The 27,906-nt window shown below is 43.0% G+C and overlaps 1 protein-coding gene across 1 annotated transcript; it reads left to right on the top strand.

Moving 5' to 3' along the window:
• The first annotated feature begins 8,440 nt into the window (after positions 1-8,440).
• LOC124652094 (ubiquitin carboxyl-terminal hydrolase 8-like) lies at positions 8,441-17,075 on the top strand. The gene is made up of 12 exons (XM_047191119.1): positions 8,441-8,628; positions 9,974-10,109; positions 10,275-10,334; positions 10,413-10,505; positions 12,241-12,552; positions 12,643-12,783; positions 13,189-13,359; positions 14,553-14,816; positions 14,915-15,060; positions 15,263-15,820; positions 15,997-16,270; positions 16,412-17,075. Exons 1-12 carry the CDS (start codon positions 8,474-8,476, stop codon positions 16,580-16,582), a joined length of 2,481 nt encoding a protein of 826 aa, XP_047047075.1. The 5' UTR covers positions 8,441-8,473; the 3' UTR covers positions 16,583-17,075.
• Positions 17,076-27,906: the final 10,831 nt, after the last annotated feature.

Here is a 27,906-nt window from a genome sequence, read left to right as displayed (position 1 = left end):
GATCAAGAAGAGTGAAAAGTCTAAGCTTGGGGATGCCCCCGTGATTCATCCCCATATATTCCAAGAAGACTCAAGCGTCTAAGCTTGGGGATGCCCAAGGCATCCCCTTCTTCATCGACAATTTATCAGGTCATCTCTAGTGAAACTATATTTTAATTCCGTCACATCTTATGCACTTTACTTGGAGCGTCCGTGTGCTTTTATTTTCGTTTGTTATTTTAAGTTTTCTTAATAAATCGGATCCTAACATGCTTGTGTGGGAGAGAGACACGCTCCGCTTTTTCATTTGAACACTTGTGTTCTTCGTTTTATCTTTCATGTTCATAGCGAAAGCTGGAAGCCGCTGCACTTATTGTTATTTGGTTGAAAACAGAAAATGCTTCATGTGGTAATTGGTATATTGTATTGAATAATTTGATACTTGGCAATTGTTTTGAGCTCTCAAGTAGATCATGTTTAAGCTCTTGCATCATGTAGTTTAAACCTATTAGTGGAGAACTACCGTAGAGCTTGTTGAAATTTGGTTTGCATGATTGGTCTCTCTAAGGTCTAGATATTTTCCGGTAAAAGTGTTTGAGCAACAAGGAAGACAGTGTAGAGTCTTATAATGCTTGCAATATGTTCTTGTGTAAGTTTTGTCTGTACCGGTTTATACTTGTGTTTGCTTCAAACAACCTTGCTAGCCAAAGCCTTGTACTGAGAGGGAATGCTTCTCGTGCATCCAAAACCTTGAGCCAAAACCTATGCCATTTGTGTCCACCATAACTACCTACTATGTGGTATTTTTCTGCCATTCCAAGTAAATACTTCATGTGCTACTTTTAAACAATTCAAAACTTTACTACTCCTTATTTGTGTCAATGTTTTATAGCTCATGAGGAAGTATGTGGTGTTTTATCTTTCAATCTTGTTGGGCAGACTTTCACCAATGGACTAGTGGCACATCCGCTTATCCAATAATTTTGCAAAAAGAGCTGGCAACGGGGTGCCCAACCCCAATTAATTAACTTTCATTAATAATTCTCTTCACATGTTTTGCCCTGATTTATCAGTAAGCAACTTAATTTTGCAATAGACACTCCTCCATGGTATGTGAAATGTTGGAAGGCACCCGAGGATTCGGTTAGCCATGGCTTGTGAAAGCAAAAGGTTGGGAGGAGTGTCATCTATAAATAAAACTAAAATACATGTGTAAACAAAAGAGAAGAGGGATGATCTACCTTGCTTGGTAGAGATAACGTCCTTCATGGGAGCCACTCTTTGAAAGCCCGTTTGACAAGGGGGTTAGAGTGCCCACTACCATTCGTTGACAACAACAAACACCTCTCAAAACTTTATTTTTATGCTCTCTATATGATTTCAAAACTTGAAAAGCTCTAGCACATGATTTAATCCCTGCTTCCCTCTGCGAAGGGCCTTTCTTTTACTTTATGTTGAGTCAGTTTACCTACTTCTTTCTATCTTAGAAGCAAACACATGCGTCAACTGTGTGCATTGATTCTTACATGCTTACTTATTGCACTTATTATATTACTTTGTGTTGATAATTATCCATGAGATATGCATATTGAAAGTTGAAAGCAATTGCTGAAACTTAAATCTTCCTTTGTGTTGCTTTAAAACCTTTTATTAAGAATCTATTGCTTTATGAGTTAACTCTTATGAAGACTTTTTGATGCTTGTCTTGAAAGTACTATTCATGAAAAGTTTTTGCTATATGATTCAGTTGTTTAGTCATTATCTTTTTGTTAGCAAACTATAGACCATTGCTTTTAGTCACTTCATTCATCTCATATGCTTTACAATAGTATTGATCAAGATTATGTTGGTAGCATGTCACTTCAGAAATTATTCTTTTTATCGTTTACCTACTCGAGGGCAAGTAGGAACTAAGCTTGGGGATGCTTGATATGTCTCCAACGTATCTATAATTTCTTATGTTCCATGCTAGTTTTATGACAATACCTACATGTTTTATTCACACTTTATAATGTTTTTATGCATTTTACGGGACTAACCTATTAACAAGATGCCACGGTGCCGTTCTCGTTTTTCTGCTGTTTTTGATTTCAGAAAAGCTGGTTTACAAATATTCTCGGAATTGGACGAAACAAAAGCCCACGGCCCTATTTTCCACGGAGTGTTCTAGAAGACCGAAGAAGCGTCGAGGAAGGCCAGCAGGGGGCCCACACCATAGGGCGGCGCGGGGGGGGGGGCCCACTGCCGCGCCAAGGTGTGGTGAGGGAGCCCCTTGGCTCCCCCGACGCTGCCCCTTCGCCTATATATTGCCCCAGACGCGAAAACCCTAGAGAATCCGGTCTTCCTCCACAAAAAGTTACGTAGCCGCCGCCATCGCGAAGCCAAGTTCGGGGGACAGAAGTCTCTGTTCCGGCACGCCGCCGGGACGGGGAAGTGCCCCCGGAATCCATCTCCATCGACTCCATCGCCATCTTCATCGCCGTTGCTGTCTCCCAAGATGAGGAGGGAGTAGTTCTCCCCCGAGGCCGAGGGCTCTACCGGTAGCTATGTGGTTCATCTCTCTCTCCCATGGTGTGATCTTTATGTGATCATGAGCTTTGTAATCTAGTTGAATATGTAGATGTCACTCTTGTCTATTATGCACTCTAGAGGTTACTTTAATATGAACTCCGGAGTTACTCTCCACGGTGTGATGGTGACAGTGTGCGCATCGTGTGTGATTCCTTTATGACGTTGTGGAGCTTGTTTACTCCGGCTTGAGGTGTGCTTTTGCAGCCCTACACAATGAATGGTGTTTGTTATCCAACAAGAGAGTGTTTGAGAGTAGCATTTATTTATTCAATTATGTGATCATTGTTGAGAGTGTCCACTAGTGAAAGTATGATCCCTAGGCCTTGTTTCTAAGCATTGAAACACCGTTTCCAACAAGTTCCGCAACATGTTCGCTTGCTGCCATTTTTATTTCAGATTGCAATTACTACTTATAATCATCCATATTACTTGTATTTCACTATCTCTTCGCCGAACTAGTGCACCTATACATCCGACAAGTGTATTAGGTGTGTTGGGGACACAAGAGACTTCTTGTATCTTAATTGCAGGGTTGCTTGAGAGGGATATCTTTGACCTCTACCTCCCTGAGTTCGATAAACCTTGGGTGATTCACTTAAGAGAAACTTGCTGCTGTTCTACAGACCTCTGCTCTTGGAGGCCCAACACTGTCTACAGGAATAGAAGCGCGCGTAGACATCACCAATCTATAAGCGCCCATTCCTCACGCCTCCTCCCGCCAGCACGCCAAACTAGGGGTCAAAGGGGGCATTACGAGGGTCGGCATCGTCCCCGTGTACCTCCTTGAACTTGTCCACGAACTTAATACTTCGCATCTGTGCTCCTTTATTCACCCACACCGACCATGTCTTAGGATGAAGCTTCTTCATGTATGCTTCACTTCCCAATAATCGAAAAAGTCGAGATCCATGCCTGTCTTTTTGGTCTGCAAAAGAGAGAGCATGAAAAAAAGTGAAGGGGGCATGCGGAGTAAAGAATAATGTCGAAAGATAGAATAAAGAATTTCCGTGCTCACCTCTCTTCTCCAAGCTAGAGACCTCGAGAGCGAGGCTGCCCTGGCAGTGTGATCCACCTTCCATCACCGCTCGATGTATCTGTCCATCCTCGTGCTTCTTCTTGTACTCGTCGATTGTCCAGTAGTCCACCATCGCCGTAGCATTTCTTGTCGAAACTCACATACTCAGGAACCACCTGCAGAAAACACACATATTAATGAAACTAGATGCGGTCAACAAGTCAAAAATACACATATGAATGAAAATATACATACTATTACCTGCATGTACTGCCAAGGCTCCATAAGCTTCTCTTGGGCTTGCGCCTTGCCAATGTGAACGTTTTGTTTCTCGGTGTACCAATTGCAAACGCAACTCACACACGTCTCTTGTTGGAAAATTCTAAAGCATAGTGAGAAGTGGAAGTTGATGGACCAAGAGGCTCCTCCTCCTAGCACTGGGGCAACAATTTCTTTGGGCGATGATAGTGATGATGCACCGGCTGGAGGAAGAAACAAGGAAGGCCCGATGGACGAACCCAAGCAAAGTTAGAGGGTGAAAAGAAGGGCGGAGGAAGAGAGCTTCACCTCAAAGATTGAGGAGATGATGACCCACAAGCAAAAAAGATTGCCCAAGAGCAATTGCAAACTAGGAAGGAGTTGGCGGAGACCAAACAACAGGACAAGCTTAGGAAGTGGGAAGAAATTAGAGAAGATGAGAAGAGGAAGGCCGCCTTTGAAGATAGGAGGATCCGGCTAGAGGAGGAAAAAGAGGAGAACTGGGTGATGATGATGGATCCAACTACAATGGATGCTCTAACCAAAGAATGGCGGGGGATAAGAAGGGCTCAGATCTTGGAAGCAAAGAAGGCAAAATAGGAGGCCTCGTCTGCAACAGCAGCTGCCGCCTCCGCCGCTGCGTCGATCAATTTTGGTGTCGGTGGAGCCGGACGGAAATGACCCCTCCTCTATGGGTTGAATCACCATGTGTCCGTAATCTACCATATATGCTATCTAGTTCGTAATCATCATGACTATGTTTATCCTACCTATACTGTTATTTTGAACTATTTGCGCTTTATTTTCGCATATCTGTGATGAACACGACTTGATAGAAAAATCCTAATTTGCGGGAGAAATATGTGTCCCCTTCCCATAATTTTTACCACATAATACACTTATGCAGTGTCTGTTCAACCGCGACACATTTCTCGACAAAAAAAGCCAATGCTGTTAACTCCATTCACGTTTTGCGGTACAGCGAGATGGGAGTATGCTGGAGTTGCTTTTACGTCGATTTCAAACGTGACCAATATTTGCGGGAGAGCCGTGAGGGCATCTCCAGCGGCGTGATGCAAACGGACGCTGAGCGACCGTTTGCGTCCGCTTTGACCGAAAATGCGTCTGGCATCCTCTCCAGCGGCGCGATGCAAAGTAACCGGGGCGTCCGCAGAGACGCAAGCCTGGCCCAAATATGCGCCAGGTTTGCGTCTCCGCGGACGCTCCGCGGTCGCGCCTAGCGTCCACTCGCTTCCCCACGGGCCCTCATGGCAGCGATCCAGGTTTGATCAGCCTCGAATTCACAACGCGCGCCGGTGTGGCAACCGCGGCGATCAACCGCCGCAATGGAGCGCCGAACCGCCGCGGAAGAGCAACCGCCGGCCTCTTTGTTATACGCGCCGTCGTTAATCCCCGCACAATATAACCCCCGCGCCTACGGTAATTCAAGTTCAAACGCCTCCTTCTTCTTCCTCTTATTCTTCTTCTTCTCCAACACCGGCACACCATGAGCGACTACACGCTGCCGTCCGACTCGGAGAGCGAGGGCAAGTCGCCCAGATTTCTGCATTGGTGGGAATCCCCTGCGACGCCAAGCGATCCGGGCTCCACGCCCAGCGACCCTGCCTCCACGCCGAGTGAGGAGGAGGAGGACGGAGGCGGCAATGGCGGCGAAGGCCAGGAGGAGGACGGAGGCGGCTCTGCCAGCGACGCCGAGGACGAGGAGGAGGACCAGGAGGAGGAGGAGGACTCCGACACCAAATTCGCCCCGGTTGGAGGCGCAGGAGGCGGCGGACGACAAAGCGGCGACAAGGAAGAAGTCCAGGGCGCTGGCGCGGGCGGCGCGTCGACGAAGACGCCATTTCTTCCAGTTTCAACTCCTCAACGGGCGCATCCTCCTCCAGTTCCGACGAGGAGGTGACAAGCAAGAGGCGCAGGAGTTTCGACGACGAGGCAGAGCCTTCTAACAAGAAGGCCAAAAATTAGTTTTAGTTTATATGTTTTTAAATTTGTTCTTCTTTGTATGTTAAATATGTTTGAATCTATTCGATTGAAGTATCCGGTGAATTGTTTAGGCTATAATCTATTCGATTGGAGCAACAAGACATCATTGAGTACTACTTTTTCGCGTTTAAACTTGCTCATTCAACAAAAATGAAAAGAAGTAGCACCAAAAAATACACTTGCATGTCCAAAATGCATCGGACCGCTGGATGTAGCCCCCGATGCAAACGGACATTTCGCCCCCGATACAAACGGACATTTCACCCCTGGCGGTTATTTTGGTGTCCGCCAGGTGACGCAAACGGACGCCAGCGGACAATTTGGACGTCCGAAATGCGTCCCGCCGCTGGAGATGCTCTGAGGCCATATAGCTCGCCGTTGTAGAAGGCGATACCCTGACCAACTCCCCGCGCCAAAGTTGTGTGGACCATCCTCTGTCCGGTCAACCGACTCTGCACACGGCAATAAAATGTTTTCTTCACGCTACTGAAGTGCAGCGATGGTGCAGCCATCGGAGGAGTCGGGGTCATCGAAAGAAATACAGTAATTCTTGACGCTACTGAAGGTGGACGTACCGAAAGAAGGTATCAAGGTGATCGTACGATCGAGTTGCTTGGCGGAGAGCACTACCTCGACGCGGGTTGATCGGATGGGTGCTCGTGTACGGGGCGCCACGTCCTCCGATTTCTCTCTTTACGCCACGGCAGCCAGCCAATCATGTGATGCCACACGCATCCGACCAGAACAATTATTGAATTTTGATTTTTGAATTTGCCCCTCGTGCTGGAATTCCTAGATTCCTTTGTGCCCCTGAAAGATCTGAAGAATATCCAGTCTGGGATGCGATGCTACTGTACGTACTGAATACACATGCAGGTGCAGATGGGATCGGGCGGGCCTCGCTCGAAAATACCTCGGTGCTATCGCCCTACCGTCGGGTCCAAGTGCACCTGTTTTTTCTTTTCTTTTGGAATATATAAAAATCTCAATTTTGCTTTTCCCTGTCTTTTCAATTTTTGTTTTGCAAGACCGTACCTATATGTTGGTATGCAGGAGCTTCTCCGTGAATGTGTGATGCATTTTCTCGTAGTCTGAGTCGTAGATAGTCAGCCATTTTTGGATATGAACCCATGCTTATATACTACTCTACGGGAGAGAAACAATAGTAAAAATATTTCTAGTACACACCCTAGAAGGGTAAATCACATTACACACCAAATAAAAAATTGAAATGAATGGCTTAATTTTTTTTTTGTTTCCATACGTGTTGCCAACTAACCTTGTGCTATCGTGTTTGATCATCCAACTTGCTCGATGTAAATCCTTGTCGCCATGCTAGGATAAAACAAGGGTCTTCACCACAATGCGACACCTTAACGCACGACACATCCCGCTTCCCATGTCATAACATTTGTCATGACCTATCATGAGCATACGCTATCGCGCACCATGATCATACGACATGGTACTTGGCCACACTTGCAACAAGGATATAGAAGGATCGCAGAGGAATATCCCCGTGAAATGAAATGCACTGCTTAAAAAGGAGAGAAACAAAACGAACGAACATACTAGAAAACACAGTTTTTGAAGATGTGGAGGCCTATCATGGCATCTAAGTTGGCCGAGTTCAAGTGGAATCGGCGAATGGGTCCATCTTCTCCGGCTTCGGCCACCCCATCACCCACCAAGCATAATCCTGTACCACATTTGTTCCTCTAAATAAAAAATAAACAACTAGAAAATACTAGTAGTTAAGAAATGAGTGCAATGTCTGTGTTCCCGAGCTCCATTGAACTCGTATTTCTCTAAAAAAGATGAAAAATATATTTTCAAGTTTTAAAAAATTATAATATAAAGTACGTGGATGTATGCGCATTTTGTCGACATATTTCTAGAGACGTGCTATGATACGCCATATCTTCGACTCCACAAAAAATCACAAAATCATGGTTTTCAAAAGGCAAAAAAATAACTCCAGTTGTCTTCAAACATTTTCTGCAGACCACAGATGAAAAGTTATTTTGATGCAATTTTGCCGGCTCTAGGAAGCACTGGCCGTGTTCTTCTTCTTCTTCTCCCGTTGTGTCCTGTCCTTGTTGCCGCGTGGTCACGGTCCGGTTGGATCCCTCTCTGGTCAAGCGACTCATCGTCATCATCGGTCGGCATTAATAGCCGCCTTCTTCTCCCACGCATCGTCTTCCTTCCTTCCTTCTCCACCCGTCTCCCCTTCGTCTCCTCCGATTCAATCCAAATCCAAATCCAAACCAAACCAAATTCCTCAATCCACCGCGTCTCCGAATCCGCCGCCCGCCCGCCCGCCCACCGCCTCCGCCAACCAATTCCCCCCACCACACCCCGCCGGATCCCGAATGCTCGCCGCCAGCGACGCCCCGTCCACCTCCAGCCCCGGCCCCGGGGCGGGCGACGACGACGACCGCGTCTTCCTCGTCCAGCACCGGTGAGCGCGCCAAACCCTAACCAACCCTAGCCCCACCCCCCGATCCGACATGCCCGGGCGCCATCTCACGGCGGATCGCGCGCGCGCAATGCAGGTGGTGGAAGGAGGCGCAGGACGGCGCCGGGATCGACGCGCACGGGGTGCCCTACGCGTCCACGCCCGCGGGGGGGCCCACATCCTACGGCATGAAGGTGCTCAGCCTCATCATGAACGACTACACCGCCGCCTTCACCCTCCGCAAGGCCGACGACCTCGCCGTCCCGCCCGACGCGCCCGCCAAGGCCGGGGCCAGGAGCTACGCGCTCGTCGCCGCCGACCTCTTCGACAAGGCGCGCGCATGGTGAGCACGCGCACACGGATCTCTCTTCCTCAGCTCTTCCCTTGGGATCCAACCAATCATAGATGAATAGGCCATAGATGACGCCATTGCATGTCTAGGTTCTGGCAGTGCTGTATGAATGTTCGCCATGGGCAGCGGTGTCTAGGAGTATAGAATCAGAGCGCTATGGTTGATGCTTAGACAAGTACTAGCCTGCGGACTGCACCGCACTATGTCTGCATTGCCCTGTTCATTAATCATTGCTTGTGATTTTGGTGAATATGCATGTTCTAGATTGCAAAGCCCTTACCATACAACAACTGTAGAAATTTTTAGGGTTATTACTATCCGTTACTCACTTGCACGTGTGCCGCCGACTCACTGAGATGTCCGCCACTAGAATGAATGCACCTAGGCAGATTGATTAATTAGTCAATATGTGAACCCAGGCTTAGCCCGGTTGTTTGGATGGGCTGATGCATCCCCGCCCGCCCACGTTCGAGCCTACGTAAACACTGCACCTTGGGCTTCTTCTTCCCCTTAAAGCCAAACTTTTTTTTTGTATAATAATTATTAATCAATATTGTCGTAACGGCTTGTGTTTCCAGTAGTTTGATCTAATGCTGATGTCTAAGGAGTATTAACTTTGTAGGCATGATATAATGTGCAGTTGGCACTTCTATACGTCACGTGGACGGTTTATTATTCGCACGCTAACTAATGATCAGTGATGGGTTATTAGTTGTGTCTACACCGAATGTCAACATTATGTACCAGTCATAGTACAATTACACATAGCATTCCTTTTATTGAAGCATTGTGCAACCAAGCCTGTGAATTCTTTGGCGTCAATTTTGCATGCATGGGATAGTTGAAATTTGGCATACTGGTTCTGCTGAGGTTGGTACTGTATGGTCTGTAGTTGTTGCTAGCATCGCTCTATCTCCACCCTGTTTACCATAGATTTTCTAGGAGAAAGAAATGATGTTCTGCTCGGTGAGTCTACCATAGGGTTTGTTGCTTCGTCTCCAGTTTGTCTGCTTTATTGGTTCACTTTATGCACTGTGTTTAAAGTCATTAAGATAAAGTTACATACCCAACTTTGCTTGAGTCTTTACATGATTCTGTGGGCTGGTGGATGAATGAGATCAAGAGATCTTATGCTGCGTATGGAGATGTTTTGGGTCCCAAACCATTTAAACCTTTCCTTCTGTATACGCGAGAAAATATGGGTGCTAATATTTGAATGTGTTGCTGCACCTAAAAGTCAAGCTACCGGTTGAGTAAATACGTGCATACCTGCCTGGTTTAGCTATGCTCCATTATCTTTATTTAACTTATTTGGTTTCTTGATTTTCTCGCCTAGGCATTTGGATTCTCTAAAGTCTAATAGCAAAAATGTATTGCTTACTGAAGAGGCATCTGTAAATATTTATCCTATCATGCTTAGAGTTTCTGTAACTCGAGGTACAAATGCACTAACGGTGAAGATCAGCAAAAAGGTATGTGTTATTTTTCCACGCCATCTTCTACCCATCCTTGTTTTGAAGAAAGATCACTATTGGTTTAGTTAAGGATCTTTATTATATGTTTTCATGGCTGAATTTTTGCTTTATAATGCACCAGAAGAAAACTGCAATGTTCTTAATTTACTTTTAACTTACCAGGACAACTCAGCCGAGAACTTCAAAAGAGCAAACAAGATTCTGATTCCGGACCCTGAGCCGGTAACTTTCTGTTTTTCTTCACTTCAATATGTAAACTCTCGTGTTTCTTTTCTTCAGTAACATGCCTACTTAATTCAGGTTCACATATGGGATTTCTCTGGGCGAACAACTTTCATATTGATGAATGAATGGAACCGTATACCCCAAGATCCTCGGTCTTCTGACCAGGAGGTCATTTCTTCTCCATCGAATTTGCCATTTTATTGCTTGTGCTTTCTTACCTGCATAAGACTGTAATTCATTTCCTAGCTACTAGCTCAGTTCCATAAATTAAGGCATATATTTTTAGTCAAAACTCAACGCATTATAAATTTGACCAATTTTATAGGCAAATATGTCAACATCTACAATATTTCATAAATACACTAAGAGAATTCTATGGTGGATCTATTGATGTCAACTTGATATTGTAGATGTTCATCAAAGTTATATGATATTGACTTTTGACTAAAAATATAGGCCTTATTTTGTGGAAATGGGGATAGTACCGATTTAGTGTTTCCTTTCGAATAAATACCAGCAATGCTTATCTACTACTCCCTCCGTTCCTAGATATAGGGTGTATAGTTTTTGGTACGGAAATTAAGAAACTCACATTAAAGACAAGTTACACGAGTTCAGGGCAAGATTACCCCTGAATTATTGCTTTGAGAAAATAGAGGAGTTTGCATGAGCTAAGAAAATGCAATCGAATCCGTAAAAAAAATGTCCAAATGAGTGGTTCTACGCGATACACCTTATATTTTGGAGTTTTTTTCGGAAAAACTATACACCTTATATCAAGGAGCGGAGGGAGTATTTTATATCAACATACTCATCACATTTTTTCTTTTGGTGTTTGGGGCTATTGTTGTGTTGTCTGTAAGATGGTTTTTTGCAAATCGTGTAAGCAATGCAGCATGCTAGCAACATAGTCCCGAGTCAAGCTGGCAGCAGTAAGCCAGTAACATATATTTTTATATCTCAATCTTTTAATCTGAGTGCTAAAATGAAGCTGGAAGTGCACATTTTGTTCAAATCATTAATTAGCCAGATCAACGCACCTCACTGTTATTTCCTCCAGCAGCATCTTAATTTTATTTGAATGAGGAACACTAGACTATTGCATTGCTGGTCTGTTGAGTAAATATTCATTTGTCATATGAAAATTTTCTACTTACGTGATGTTGATTTCAAGTGCACAATAATAAACACTTGGAAGTATTAAAATGATTGAAATGGGAAGGATGCTTACTGTGTAACCCTCATGTTCTCTGGTATCCTAAATGTAAACACCCCTCAACACTAGACTATTGCATTCCTGTTCTCTTGAGTAAATATTCATTGTCCTATGAAAATTTTCTACTTAGGTGATGTTGATTTCAAGTGCGGAGCTAGTTAGTAAACACTGGGATTAAACTGATTGAAATGGGAAGGATGCTTACTGCGTAACCCCCGTGTTCTCTGGGTATTCTAAATGTAAACCCCCCTCAATGCTAGTAGCAAACTGGTAATTTGCATCTAAATTGGGATGATGCATGAAGTTCTAGTTATAGCTACATGTTTACCCACTTGCATATTGGTACCATAAATCATGTAAAAAGGAGGTAAACTGTGCATCGCTAATACACGTGGAACCCCCTCCCTATATAATACTACCGAGGGTTATCATCGATGTGGAATTGTGGATTGAGCTGGCTTCCACCAATATAGATGAGTTGGCTTGTGCTAGCTTAATCCAGACTCAGCCGACCTGCCTAATTAAGGGAACACCAGATTTTTCCTCCCTAGTTATTTGATACTAAATCTAGCAGGTAGTTTAGTTCTGAAATGAGATCATTCAACAGCCTTTATTCATACCTTCATGCGAGTAATGGAATACTTCTGTAGCATGTTGAACTTATACTCATTTTGCTCACATCTTCAGATGCCTCTGGAAATACAATTCTATGATATATCAGAACCTACAGCTAACGGTGCTTCTGGGAAAAAAGATGAGTTAGCATTAACAATGGGTAGCTCAGCTTTGAGCAATGGCAGCATGATGGACATGGATCTGGATTCATCAGGGGGAATCTGTAAGCAAGTTGGCTCTGGTTTAATAGGATTAGACAATCTTGGAAACACATGTTTCATGAACAGTGCAGTCCAGTGCTTGGCTCATACTTCAAAGCTAGTTGACTATTTTCTTGCTGATTACCACAAGGAAATAAACACCCATAACCCACTGGGGATGAAGGCATGTTAAAATTCTCGTTTCACCATAAACATATTTCATTTATTTTTAATTTTTGTGTCCTTGCTCATTTAGACAATGTTTCTTAAATAGGGTGAGCTCGCTTATTCATTTGGAGATTTATTGAGGAAGATATGGGCTATCGATGGAACCTCATTTCCACCTCGCCAGTTTAAGACAAGACTTGCACGCTTTGCCCCCCAATTCAATGGCTTTAACCAACATGATTCACAGGTTAGTGAACTTATTTGCTTAAAGTCATCTGCTCCCTCCCTCCTTATTGGAGAATGTATCTGTACTCTAAACTACCTCCCTATCCAATGAAATGAGATGCAAAATCTTTTTTTTTGTTTTCTCGAAAAAGGACTTGGATGTTCTTGGCATGGTTTGGCTATGTGTTAGCTACTTGATCCTACCATTGCCAGCTTCAGAATTAATTAACCTAAACCTACTACTTCTTTTACTTCCTGCTGTGCTTATCCTGTCAATAGTTTGACCAGAATCCTGTGAGCTTGTTTTAGTCGATTATATATTTTTAGGTGTTGCTTATGTAGCATCTAAACAAACTTGAATATTACATGAAATGTCTTGTGAGTTCAAATTGATTGTTTACGAGTGACTTTCCTGTGCTGTTTATAGGAGCTTCTTGCTTTCTTATTGGATGGACTCCATGAAGATTTGAATCGTGTCAAATGTAAACCCTATTCTGAAGCAAAGGATGCAGATGGCCGTCCAGATGAAGAGGTCGCAGATGAGTACTGGGGCAACCATTTAGCCCGAAATGATTCCATTATAGTTGATACCTGCCAGGTTAGTTTTTATACGCATGTGTTTTCTTTGTTTTGGTAAGATGTGACCTCCCATATCTCGTTATAACAGTAACGGTCTACTCAATTGAGTCCTTTCTTTATCTTATGCTTTCCACATGAGTTTCGAAGTTACTGCTTATGTACTGTTTGATTCCTGCCATACAAACACATAATCTATTTCGTATTTCTGTTATGGTTTTTGCATTATGGGTGTCAGTATGAAGCTGGGTATCCCCAATACAAATAAACACCCAAACAGCTGTAATACCATTTCCCTACCAATACCCACTTCGGCTTGAACATTGAATTGTCTATATCCCTACATGGGTGTGCAAAATAGATGAGTACATAGTATAAAATATTAGAGGAACACATTTTGCGTAACTATTCGAGTTTTAGCAAAACAAACAGTGTGCAAATATGAAAATCCCCCCTAGTCAGAGCTGGTAATGATATTCTTCAGGCACATAAGCCCAACAGTTTTGTGCAGTTGTCTTTGCATTACCTAAGAGAGCGGGATCTTTGCATTGTTCACCCCCAAATTGCTTAAATCTGTAAATAATGGATGGGCTTTATGGCCTTATTAGAGAACCTTTATAACATAATCACTGCCACATCATGTCAATTCAACAAACAAGAAGAGCTCTAAGACCTTGCGCCAGGAAGCCTAGTATGTGGTTATTATGTTGATGGGCATGGTATGTCTGGGGGTAAATTAAGGGTTTGTTTGGATTGCTACCAAAGCATGCGCAGCCAATTTTTTGGTCATGGCCAAACGATTGGTTCTTGTTTGGATAGTTGCCAACTTTTTGGCTTGCCAGTGCTCCACTACCAACTCTAGTTCATTTCTTTAGCCAATGTTGGCCAACTTGAGGGCAAGGAATAGCTCAACTAAAATATTGGCTAGCCAAAATTTGGTAGGGTAATCTTGGGCACAAACCAAACACTGCTTATTTCTTATAATTTCCCATGTAATTGGCGGAAGGCAATGTATCTTTAGTTTCTTTTCTGGCGGATACATACATGGTATGGACAAGGAAAGTGGATTTCCTTCTCAAATCCATGTAATTTGTGCGATCACACTGCTGGTACATCCATAACCACAATTTGTGCGTGAAGTGAATGTCGGTAATGGTCAATTGTTTTTTCATATGCTTCGCCAACTTTTGATTATATTTGGTGCTTCACTGACAGGGCCAATACAAGTCCACATTAGTTTGCCCACTTTGCAAGAAAGTGTCTATAACGTTCGACCCATTTATGTATTTATCGTTGCCCCTGCCTTCAACTGCAACCACAACGAGAACAATGACTGTAACAGTCTTTAGTACTGATGGCACTACTGGGCCATGTCCTTACACTGTGAATGTGTCTCAATCTGGATATACCAAGACACTCATTGATGCATTAAGCAATGCTTGTTCTCTGAGAGACGATGAGCGCCTCCTGGTTGCTGAGGTATTACCCTTTCCTGGATACGAGCATAACATTCTCATGGCAAAAGCTACTATATAAGCCATGCATCGCTTCCTTAAATTTTGATGGTCTACATGTAGGTTTACAATGGTTCTCTTATCCGGTACTTGGAGGAACCTTCTGAAGTCATCTCCTTGATTAGAGATGGAGATCGCTTGGTTGCATATCGACTTCCGAAAGGCAGTGAAGATGCTCCTATAGTGGTGTTCAAAAACGAACGTATGGAGTAAGTAGAACCGCCCTGTCTGTTATATTGTGCTGTCAAAGTTGGATATCGGTTTTTTCTTGCTGAAAGTCGTAAAGATGGATATCAGATACCTGACAGTAGAAAATAATCTACACCTTCATGGTCTTCGCTCATAGGTTTTCCTTTCTGTTTAAGTAGATAGAGGAACCTTCTTACAGCGAAATCTTCCTTATATGTACAGGTCCTCCCTCTCTAGCTTCGGTAGGAAGTCTTGGAAGAGTTTTGGCACTCCTCTTGTGTCAAATCTTCCTGAGACAATCAATGGGCGTACAATCTATGATCTTTTCCTAAAGGTTCTGACTCCATTTGGAGCATTAAAAGATGATATGTCGGATGCTGATCAAATAACTGGCAAAAGCAGCCCTGTTAATGGAACTTCAGACATCGAGATGAGCTCTGATGCTGCAGAGCGCTCCAGCATAAATAATAATGCTGGTGAGGATGACATAATGACTGAAGGTGGCATGGAGTTTTTCTTGAATAGTGATAGGTTTCCAAACCCACGCATGAAAATAGAAATGGATCAAACTGTTACAGTTTCAAACCCGAAGAAACGTTTGCTTGTGTCTGTGAGTTGGCAGGATAATGGTCTGAAGCAATACAACCTTGATTCTTTGAATTCTCTTCCAGAGGTTTTCAAGGCTGTGATAGTTGCAAGGAGACCACAGGAAACCTGTTCTCTATATGCATGCCTTGAAGCATTTATAAAGGAGGAACCATTGGGCCCAGAGGATATGTGGTAAATATTTTTCATGGATAATGTCATGTATCAGTGTTCAATAGTCTCTTGCTTTGTGTAGCCACCAAATTTCTCACTTTAAATGATGTAGAAATAGTTTGGAGGGAAAACCTGAATTTAAAAGCATGTATAACATAAATAAAGCTTATTCATGTTTCCTTTCTCTTATTTCACAGGTATTGCCCAGGTTGTAAAGAACATCGGCAAGCTAGTAAGAAACTAGACCTCTGGAGGTTACCAGAAATCCTGATAATACACCTGAAAAGATTCTCATACAGTCGGTACACAAAGAACAAGCTAGATACATTTGTGGACTTCCCAATTCATGATCTTGACTTGTCGAGGTATATCCGCGACAGAAGTGGGCAGATGTTGAATCACTATCAACTGTATGCTGTTAGTAACCACTATGGAGGCATGGGAGGCGGTCACTACACTGCGTATGTTTATGTAAGTCTTCTTTTCTCACTGATGACGTGTTGTTATGCATGAGCTTAAGCTGCCAAGCAACATATATGTACAGGCTTACATCTCATTGCAAGCTCAAGTTCAGATCCTCACATGATGTACCTTTTTTTTTAATGTTTGCAGCATGAGGGAAAAAAGAAGTGGTATGACTTTGACGACCGTTGTGTCCAGGGTCTTGAAAAGGAGGATAATATAAAGACTTCGGCGGCTTATGTTCTTTTCTATAGGAGGGTAAAGGGTGGTAGTAGCTTAGATAGAGAAACAACAACAATAGAATCTGATTGCACAACATGAGGAGTAGCACTTGGATTACTTTTGAAGAGCCTGGACATTGTATAGCTGATCGGTTGGGACCTGGGGCCAAGATCCAGTGCAGTTGATCTTTGCTAATGTAGCAAATGACAGCTGCAGGAGCATCGTTTTATTGCGCTGATGGGAAGGTGAAGGAACCAAGATAGTTACAGATGGAACTGCAGAGGTTGCGATTCTTTTCAACACCCTGACTTGACGGTGGATCTGCATGTAGGAGAACCTGATATAACGGCAGATATACAGATATACAGGCATGCTGATGGTTCTTATTTTGTTACTGCTATGTTTGTTTCTCACCCGTGATTTTCTAGGGTCGAGGAACTGGGGAGGTAGATAACTTATACTGCTGCCGTTCCCTCGGTTGTTTCTGAACATGCAATGTAAACTCTCCGGCCAATATTTGGCTAGTGCTGTCAAGCAAGGCAGCCCAGTTTCATTTATATACAGCTGCAACCACAGATGAGTAACTTTTTCAGTTCTTGTTGTCGTTGTTGAGACTAGCAAGTAAAGTCAAGAGCGACATATGACTTTGCTCTGTACTGTCACGCGAGCACCAGTGGGGTTTCTCCCATTTGCTTTCAGAATCAACACGTTAGTTTATTTCCTTGTATATCTCTATCTACTACTGTAGCTAGGTTAGCACGAGGTTGAGCTATCGGCACCAATAGGTTACAGGCCTACTGTGGTTGTGTTCTATCATACGGTCAGTCTGGTCGCCACGTACCTGGGATCAACAGTGCTCGCTATGGCTTTCGGCAACTTCGCCATCACCATCGATCATCATCATCAAATTCGATGTCTACATATCACGCTGCTCGTTATAGTCACATGACCTACCACGTACAATATCATGTGAGCTACATATCGGAGAGCTGGTTGTTTAGATTATTTAGTTAAGGCTGGGTATTAAGATGGGCAACGAACAGTCATTTCCGGTTGGTTTGCATGCGCAGGAAACGGAGAAAAAAAGGTCCGGTTTCCTTTTCACATGCATGAGACGGTTTCACACAGCCTAAAGAAAAGAAGAGAGAGCGCCATGCGGTATGGCTAGGAGTAATTATAGGAGGCCATTAATTAGGTAACTAAATAAAAAGGGCCATTCTTTAGGTGTTTTGGAACAAATAGATTTTCATTAGGAGCCCAGAATACTGGACCGGAGGGAGTACCTTCATAGTGGGTAGTAACTTATATGTGGTGTCATGCATTGTATCATTTATTATGTTGTAGACTCATCTTGCATTGAGGTGTGTGATGTTATGGTAACATAGCTAGTTACCACTTCACTCTCTTTCTTCATTTATTAGCATGCCATGTCACCAAAATGCCTTGAGATGTGTGATGTTACTAGCTATGTTACTCTCACTATGAGCAGTCTAAAGGGGAGAGGGGCGATTTCAGGAACCACCGGTAATTAAATCAGCAATCAATTAGAAAGTTGGCCTAATTTCTTGGTACCTTCAGTAAGCCCTGTAAACTGGCATAGAGGGAGTAGCTGACAACGTACAAAGATCCGTTTGTGTCGACACAAACCATCTCGACAGGAGAGTCGATTGATTTTAGTTGTTGCACCGAAAACAGAACTTCTAAAATTTTCACCACAATATCTAGGCATCAATGTGTGTAACGTCGTCTTTTTTATTGGTCGATAGTTAACACCTTGGCAGTTGGAAGTCGCTGTCCTGGAAGACAAGGGAGGAGCTAGCACTAGCTTATACTAGCAGGTCTCTATCGGAATGTGCTTACCTCAAGATTCTTCTCCGACACTCCCGGGAAGAGAAAAAAAAAACGAAATGAAGCACTTATTACCTCAAGATCAAAGGCATGTTTCCGTGAAAAAGAAGATTAAAGGCCTGTACAATAGTCCTACATCAGCGTCTGTAACATAAGCCACCTAGGACTTTTGTTGAGTTGGATGCAAAAGAAAGAGCAGAAAATGTAGTCGTCTGTAATTCTCTAGACGCTGGAATAGTGTGAAATTCCCTCGCTAATCGGCAGGGCCAGCTCTATATTTTGCGAGGCCTTAGGACAAAGTCAACAAGAGGAACCTCAAGGCTAATATATGTACGCATAACTAGATATAAAGATAAATATGCGCCTAACTTTAAAAAAAATAAGATTTAAAATCCACATTTTTTAGCCTGAGATGTCTATAAATAATTATTAGCACATACGGAATGTCATATTAAGATAGAAAGAATAAAAAAGAATAGCAAAATATAACAAGTATTCTCTTCTACTCTCACTGGTTCAGTTTATAAGGCACACACATAGTTTTAGAAAAACTTTGACCAATAATTTGGTCAACAAAATTGAAATTTATGTCTTTAAAATTATACCATTGAAAACTTATTTTAAATGACTTTTTCTGGCATATATCTCAAATATGTGGTCAATATTTTTGTTAAACGAGGCGCATGTCTTATAAACTGAACCGGAGGGAGTAGTATGATTATCTCAAATAAAAACCAAATTACAATGCGTCTGTCGATAATTATGTTTCAGTGCTTCAAAAAAAGCTTCTTCGCGCATTTTTTAGATGCAAAATTATTGAAGACAATATCAAAACCAATGTTGTTCAAGATACTCTTCTAACCGTAGCCAAACCATTCAATCTGTCTCACAATCAGATTCAAGAACGATTGAATGTACCAGCAGCCATGCCACCAGGGGTTGTGACAAGCAGGGCCGTGAGGAGCTGGATGAGGCGCAGATGGATTCCTCAATTCACTTGATTAACTCCCTATAGGCGATGGCGATCTTTATGTTAGAACCAAAACATCATGCCTAGTATAGGATCACAAATTGCAGCATGTATAACGCCTAATGAACATTAACCGAGAGGGCGGATGTGATTATTACGATTTACGAGGAGCTGATGATCCCATGGATGTCTGCGTGAGGCAAGCTTGATGAAGCAGTGGTGTAGATGAATCAGACGATCTGGAGGTCCTCCTGATCCCCTCCGGTCTCTAGCGGCACTGCCCTGGCACCGGTAGAGCGTAGGTTGATCTTCTCGTCGCTGCTGTGCCTCCCTAGATCAGTACGGGTGTGGGGATGTAGGAGGTCAGGAGAAGCAGATCGTGAACACAGTCAGATCGATCGCAGCCAGCGCTTCCACCCTTTATATGGCGCAGGCGACAAGGGCACCAAAACGTCCATCGAGTTGGTTTTGGTGCCCCTGATCAGACCGCGTGTGTTGCGTACAAGGTGGGCATGAACGTTGGTTCGTGGGCCTCCTCCTTAAAATTATTTTGACTAACCCTTTTTTTTGTTTCCGTTAAATCTGACAGGTCACTTCAGTCTAGAGACTCCAAGCAGGGGCGACCGAGGAAGTCGAACAGCCGATAGGAACAACAAAACATGAATGGAACTACATGAGATCAACCATTGATCGTTGGGTGGGTGGTGTTGGATTATTAGGAATTTCCGTGTGAGTTTAATAACCGAAAGCAACATTACAGATGCACAAGCATACTTAACCATACACATCAGACTAAGCACATGCATCAGATCTGAACATGGAACAAGTAACAGTGCAAGGTAGGAAAGGAAAAACACGTACATCGCGACCGGGAAGGTCGCACCTGTAGCAGCACCACCACCACCATGGGAGTTGTTGATGTCGCCCATGATGAAGTTGGATCTGTTGATGAAGCAGCCGAACCGACGAAGAAGAGCACGAACACCAGCGAGCAGTCGCGCCGAGACGCTCCCCAAAAACCTTATCGCCCGTCTCCCGGTGCAGGATCTCAACGGACGGAGTTTCGGAGGCCTGCTCTCCCGGACGGCTGTGCACGCAGTCGCCGGGATGGGGAAGACTAGAGAGTAGCACAACAAAAGGAACTTTGCGAGAGAGATCTAAGAGCACTGTTCTCCAGATCTGATCGGTCTCCTTGTATAGCCTGGGAGGAGAGCCGCCCCAAACGCGTTGCCACGCGTAGGAAGCCAGGGACACGCGGCGAGCATGCACATGCAGGCCGACACGTACCCAACACAGTTGGTGCACCAAGCAAAAATTTAGGCTCCGTTGAGTGCGTCTCGAACTCGAACTCGAGTCACGAAACGCGACGTGCATGCGTGACAAGGCGAGGCGAGGCGGGGCGGGCGGAGGAGGAGGAGTGCGCGAGGGATCCTTCTATTCTCACTCACTTGGAAGGAGTAGAACAACATCCCTTATAAACCACTCCAACTCTCTCCCAACTAGCAATGTGGGACTAAACTTTGTCCCCCAAGGCTGTCCCAAGCTGCTAACGTGATGGGCCTTGAGATTTCAGGAATTGTAGACTACATGGGCTGCCTTATTGGGCTGCAGCCCATCTACATTTAACAATCCCCCACCAGATCTCATATGCACATCAGATGACACATTTGTTCCATTCACTGTTTAATATACCTGCACTTCAGTGGAGACTGTTAAGTTGAACTTCCACCTAGGCAAGGTGCTACGCTTGACTACAACTGAACAATGGACTATGCCTTGAATTGTCAGTCTTTGTGCAGCAAGTTTCACTCAAGGTAGGCACGGTACTAGGATACCTTGGCCTTCCCCTCGGGTGGAGCTTATAAGTCATACTCCTCGGCCTTTCATGGGCTTACTAGAGATTCACCAAAATCTCCCACAATATGACCAGTAGTGTCGCTCATAGAGGTGTGTTCTTCAAAAGATCGCCCTGTAGGACGACGTCTTCGCTCATCAAGAGCCGCTCAGAACACATTAAGACATTGTCAACTCCGCCTTACGGTTGCTATGAGAGAATTGCATGCGCAGCGGAGTGGGAGTATTAAATTTTCTCTCAACTCGGTTGCTCCGGTTTGTTTTCCCGGGTCCTAGTTCACGGAATTTCTGATCACATAGGTTGGGTTACCCCTCGGCAACTCAAGTGGGTCTCAAACCCATCTCCCTCGATGCAAGGTCTATCATGTTTCTTGATAGTCCTTTTGTGAAAGGATCTGCCAGATTTTTAGCACTTTGGACATAATCCAATGCTATCACTCCGGAGTTCTTCAGTTTTCTGACAGACTTCAGTCTCCTCTTGATATGTTTGGAACTTTTCATATTATCCTTAGAACTTTTCACTTTGATAATCACATTTTGATTATCACAGTTCATAAGGATGGCCGGTATTGATTTTTCAACCATAGGCAAGTCCATCAAGAGCTCACGAAGCCATTCCGCTTCGACAGTAGATGTATGTAATGCTATGAGTTCTGCTTCCATTGTTGACCTCGTTAAGATGGTCTGCTTGCAAGACTTCCAGGAAACAGCACCACCACCAAGAGTGAAAACATATCCACTTGTGGCCTTCATTCTAGCATCAGAAATCCAATTGGAATCACTATACCCTTCAAGTCCCTTTGGATGCCCGGTATAATGAATTCCATAACTCATGGTTCCATTTAGATAGCGCATCACTCTCTCAAGAGCATGCCAATGATCATCTCCCGGGTTGGCCACAAACCGGCTAAGTTTGCACACATCAAACGAGATATCAGGCCTCGTAGAGCAAGCTAAATACATGAGTGAACCAATGATTTGAGAGTATCTCAATTGGTCTCTAGTTGCCTTTTCATTCTTTCGAAGCAAGACACTAGGATCATAAGGTGTGAGAGAAGATTTGCAATCAGCATAGCCAAATCTGCTCAATACCTTCTCAACATAATGAGATTGAACAAGTGTAATCCCATTATTCCCATCTCTCAATAGCTTGATGTTTAATATAACATCAGCTTCTCCAAGATCTTTCATCTCGAAACACTGAGATAAGAAGGTTTTTACCTCCTCAATCACTTTGAGACTTGTCCCAGGAATCAGTATGTCATCCACATACAAGCATAGGACAACTCCCTCACCCCCACCATGGCGGTAGTACACACATTTGTCGGCTTCATTAACAACAAAGCCCACAGATGTCAAAGTTCTTTCAAACTTCTCATGCCATTGTTTGGGTGCTTGTTTTAGACCATACAAAGATTTCTTTAATTTACACACCTTTCTTTCTTGACCTTGTAGTACGAAACAATCAGGCTGTTCCATGTAAATTTCCTCGTCCAACTCTCCATTTAGGAAAGCCGTCTTAACGTCCATTTGATGAACGAGAAGACCGTGTGAGGCAGCCAATGACAGTAGTACTCGAATGGTGGTCAATCTCGCCACAGGTGAGTAGGTATCGAAGAAATCTTCGCCTTCCTTTTGGGTATAGCCTTTGGCTACAAGCCGAGCTTTGTACTTCTCAATTGTACCATCAGCTCGAAGCTTCTTCTTAAATACCCATTTACATCCTACAGGTTTGCACCCACAAGGACGCCCAGTTAACTCCCACGTTCCATTAGCCAAGATGGAATCCATCTCGCTTTGAATCGCTTCCTTCCAGTAGTCTGCATCAGGAGATGCGAGAGATTCTGAAATGGTAGTGGGAGTATCATCCACAAGATACACAATGAAATCATTACCAAAAGACTTTACAGTCCTTTGTCTCTTACTCCTTGTGGGATCTTCATTGTCATCTTCATCAGAATCTGAACTCTCATCATCAGATTCCTCATCAAACTCCATAGAAGTTTCATGTATTGGATCAGATTCCCATCTCGACATGCCATGCATATCTCTCATAGGAAATATATCCTCAAAGAATGTAGCATCTCTTGATTCAAAGATGGTGCCAACATTCATGTCATCCATTCCAGATTTCACCACAAGAAATCTATAAGCAATGTTATGGGCAGCATAGCCAAGAAAGACACAGTCCACGGTTTTTGGTCCAAGCTTTCGCTTTTTGGTGATTGGCAAATTCACTTTAGCCAAACAACCCCAAGTTCGTAGGTAGGAGAGTGTTGGTCTTTTCTTTTCCCACTCCTCATAAGGGGTAATCTCTTATTCTTGGTTGGAACACGGTTTAGGACATGACACGAAGTCAATATAGCCTCCCCCCACCATTCCTTGGATAAACCCGAAACATCTAACATGGTGTTAACCAAATCTGTTAGAGTACGGTTTTTCCTTTCCGCAATCCCATTGGATTGTGGGGAATTGGGAGGCGTCCTCTCATGGATTATACCATGTTCCACACAGAATAAATTGAACTCATTAGAAAAGTACTCTCCACCACGATCGGACCGAACCCTTTTTATCTTTCTTTCAAGTTGATTCTCAACTTCAGCCTTATAAATTTTAAAGAAATCAAGAGCTTCATATTTAGTTTTCAGTAGATACACATAACAGTACCTAGTGGAATCATCAATCAAAGTCATGAAATATTTCTTTCGACCTCTTGTCAACTCACCATTTATTTCACATAGATCTGAATGCACGAGCTCTAGTGGTGTGATACGTCTCAAACGTATCTATAATTTCTTATGTTCCATGCTATTTTTATGATGATACTCACATGTTTTATACACACTTTATGTCATTATTATGCATTTTCCGGAACTAACCTATTAACAAGATGCCGAAGTGCCAGTTCTCGTTTTCTGCTGTTTTTGGTTTCAGAAATCTTACACAGGAAATATTCTCGGAATTGGACGAAATTAATGCCCACGATCTTATATTTCATGGAAGCTTCCAGAGAGCCAGAGAGGGACCAGAGGGGAGCCCTGGGGGCCCCACCCCACCTGGCGGCATGGCCAAGGGGGGGGGGTGCCCCCCTATGGTGTGGGTCCCCCAGGACCCCTCCGAGGCTGCCCTTCCGCCTACTTAAAGCCCCCGTCGCGAAAACCCTAAAAACATAAGCCACGATACGAGAAAAGTTACGCAGCCGCCGCCATCGCGAAGCCAAGATTCGGGGGATAGAAGTCTCTGTTCCGGCACGCCGCCGGGACGGGGAATTGCCCCCGGAAGGCATCTCCATCGACACCACCGCCATCTTCATCGCCATCGCTGTCTCCATGATGAGGAGGGAGTAGTTCTCCCCCGAGGCTGAGGGCTCTACCGTAGCTATGTGGTTCATCTCTCTCTTTGTGATCTAGTTGAATATCATCTATGTGCTACTCTAGTGACGTTATTAAAGTAGTCTATTCCTCCTCCATGATGTAATGTTGACAGTGTGTGCATCATGTAGTACTTGGAGTAGGTTATGATTGTGATCTCTTGTAGATTATGAAGTTAACTATTACTATGATAGTATTGATGTGATCTATTCCCCCTTTCATAGCTCTGACGGTGACGGTGTGCATGCTATGTTAGTACTCGGTCTAAATTGCAATGGTCTATCATGCACTCGAGGTTACTTAAATATGAACTCCGGATGTTGTGGAGCTTGTTAACTCCGGCTTGAGGGTGCTCTTGTAGCCCTACACAATGAATGGTGTTTGTTATCCAACAAGAGAGTGTAGAGTAGTTTCAGTTATGTGATCAATGTTGAGAGTGTCCACTAGTGAAAGTATGATCCCTAGGCCTTGTTTCCAAATATCGAATCACTGTTTATTTACTGTTCTGTTACATGTTTGCTTGCTGCCATCTTTATTTCAGATTGCAATTACGACTTACAATCATCCATATTACTTGTATTTCACTATCTCTTCGCCGAACTAGTGCACCTATACATCTGACAAGTGTATTAGGTGTGTTGGGGACACAAGAGACTTCTTGTATCGTGATTGCAGGGTTGCTTGAGAGGGATATCTTTGACCTCTACCTCCCTGAGTTCGATAAACCTTGGGTGATTCACTTAAGGGAAACTTGCTGCTGTTCTACAAACCTCTGCTCTTGGAGGCCCAACACTGTCTACAGGAATAGAAGCGTGCGTAGATATCAAGCTATTTTCTGGCGCCGTTGCCGGGGAACAAAAAAAGCTACACCACAGAGATTTCTACCTCCCACGTCAACCACGCGCCAGTTGTAGACAGCAAGCTATTTTCTGGCGCCGTTGCCGGGGAGGTAAGGTAAAAGGTATTCACATCCTCCGACTACTAAGCTATTTCCTAGCACTCGTTGCCGGTGTGTGAGTGCTCGAAGCTATTTCCTTTAGATCCTGCAATTGCATCTTTTTGTTTCTTGTTTTTCACTAGTTAGGCATAATGGAAAATAACAGTGAGCTTTTTAATCTATTTCCTGAGTTAAGACATGGATTGTTTGATGCGAAAATTAAAAAACCTATGGAACCTTATTTGCATGCTAGTATCAATGATATTAGTATGAACGCTTTGAACACCATTGTTGCTAATGCTATGGATAATCTAAGCTTGGGGAAGCTGGTTTTGATGAACATGATATTTTTAGTCCCCCAAGCATGGAGGAGAAAATTTTCTTTGATGATACTTTACCTCCTATATATGATGATCACAATGATGACTATTATATTTTCAGTCCACCTACTATTGAGGAGAAAATTAATTATGATTACACTATGCCGCCTATATTTGATGATTATGGTGATGAGAATAATAATGATAGCTACTTTGTTGAATTTGCTCCCACTACAATTAATAAGAATGACTATGCTTATGTTGGGAGTAGTAATTATTTTATGCATGAGACTCATGATAAGAATGCTTTATGTGATAGTTATATTTTTGAGTTTGTTCATGATGCTACTGAAAGTTATTATGAGAGAGGGAAACATGGTTATATGCATCTTAATAATATTAAGTTTCCCCTCTTTATGCTGAAAATTTTGAAGTTACTCGTGTTTTATCTTCCTATGCTTGTCACTTTGTTCTTCATGAATTTATTTGTGTACAAGATTCCTTTTCATAGGAAGTGGATTAGGCTTAAATTTGTTTCATGCTTGCTTTTTGATGCTCTCTTTGCTTCAACTCTTATCCTTATGTGAGCATCATTAAAATTACTGAGCCCATCTTAATGGCTATAAAGAAAGCACTTCTTGGGAGATAACCCATGTCATTATTTTACTACAGAAATTTTGTTTTATATTTGAGTCTTGGAAGTTGTTACTAATGTAGCAACCTCTCCTTATCTTTATTTTATTGCATTGTTGTGCCAAGTAAAGTCTTTGATAGTAAGGTTGATACTAGATTTGGATTACTGCGCAGAAACAGATTTCTTGCTGTCACGAATTTGAGTAGCCCCTTCTGTAGGTAACCCAGAAAAATCTGCCAATTTACGTGAGTGATCCTCAGATATGTACGCAACTTTCATTCAATTTGAGTGTTTTCATCTGAGCAAGTTAAGTGAGGCTAAAAAATTCGTCTTTACGTATTGTTCTGTTTTGACAGATTCTGCCTTTTATTTCGCATTGCCTGTTTTGCTATGTTTGATGGATTTCTTTGTTCCATTAACTTTCAGTAGCTTTGTGCAATGTCCAGAAGTGTTAAGAATGATTATGTCACCTCTGAATATGTGAATTTTTGATTATGCACTAACCCTCTAATGAGTTTGTTTTGAGTTTGGTGTGGAGGAAGTTTTCAAGGATCAAGAGAGGAGGATGATACAATATGATCAAGGAGAGTGAAAACTCTAAGCTTGGGGATGCCCCGTGGTTCATCCCTGCATATTTGAAGAAGACTCAAGCATCTAAGCTTGGGGATGCCCAAGGCATCCCCTTCTTCATCGACAACTTATCAGGTCACCTCTAGTGAAACTATATTTTTATTCCGTCACATCTTATGTGCTTTACTTGGAGCGTCTGTGTGCTTTTATTTTCATTTTGTTATTTTCATTCTCTGAATAAATTCATGCTTAAGTGGGAGAGAGACACGCTCCGCTGTTTCATATGAACACTGGTGTTCTTAGCTTTACTTTTAATGTTCATGGCGAAGGTTGAAACTGCTTTGTTAATTGTTATTTGGTTGGAAACAGAAAATGCTTCATGTGGTAATTGGTATATTGTCTTGAATAATTTGATACTTGGCAATTGTTGTGCTCAAATAGATCATGTTTAAGCTCTTGCATCATGTACTTTGCACCTATTAATGAAGAACTACCATAGAGCTTGCTGAAATTTGGTTAGCATGATTGGTCTCTCTAAAGTCTAGATATTTTCTGGTGAGGTGTTTGAACAACAAGGAAGTCAGTGTAGAGTCTTATAATGCTTGCAATATGTTCTTATGTAAGTTTTGCTGTACCGGTTCATACTTGTGTTTGCTTCAAACAACCTTGCTAGCCTAAACCTTGTATTGAGAGGGAATACTTCTCGTGCATCCAAATCCTTGAGCAAAAACTATGCCACTTGTGTCCACCATACCTACCTACTACATGGTATTTATCTGCCATTCCAAAGTAAATTGCTTGAGTACTACCTTTAAAATTCCATTCTATGTCTTTGCAATATATAGCTCATGGTAAAAATAGCTTAAAAACTATTGTGGTATTGAATATGTCGCTTATGTATCTTATTTCTTATAAGTTG

Source organism: Lolium rigidum, chromosome 5 (genome assembly GCF_022539505.1).
Source record: "Lolium rigidum isolate FL_2022 chromosome 5, APGP_CSIRO_Lrig_0.1, whole genome shotgun sequence".
Lineage (NCBI taxonomy): Eukaryota > Viridiplantae > Streptophyta > Magnoliopsida > Poales > Poaceae > Lolium > Lolium rigidum.
This window is presented reverse-complemented; position numbering and strand designations above follow the sequence as displayed.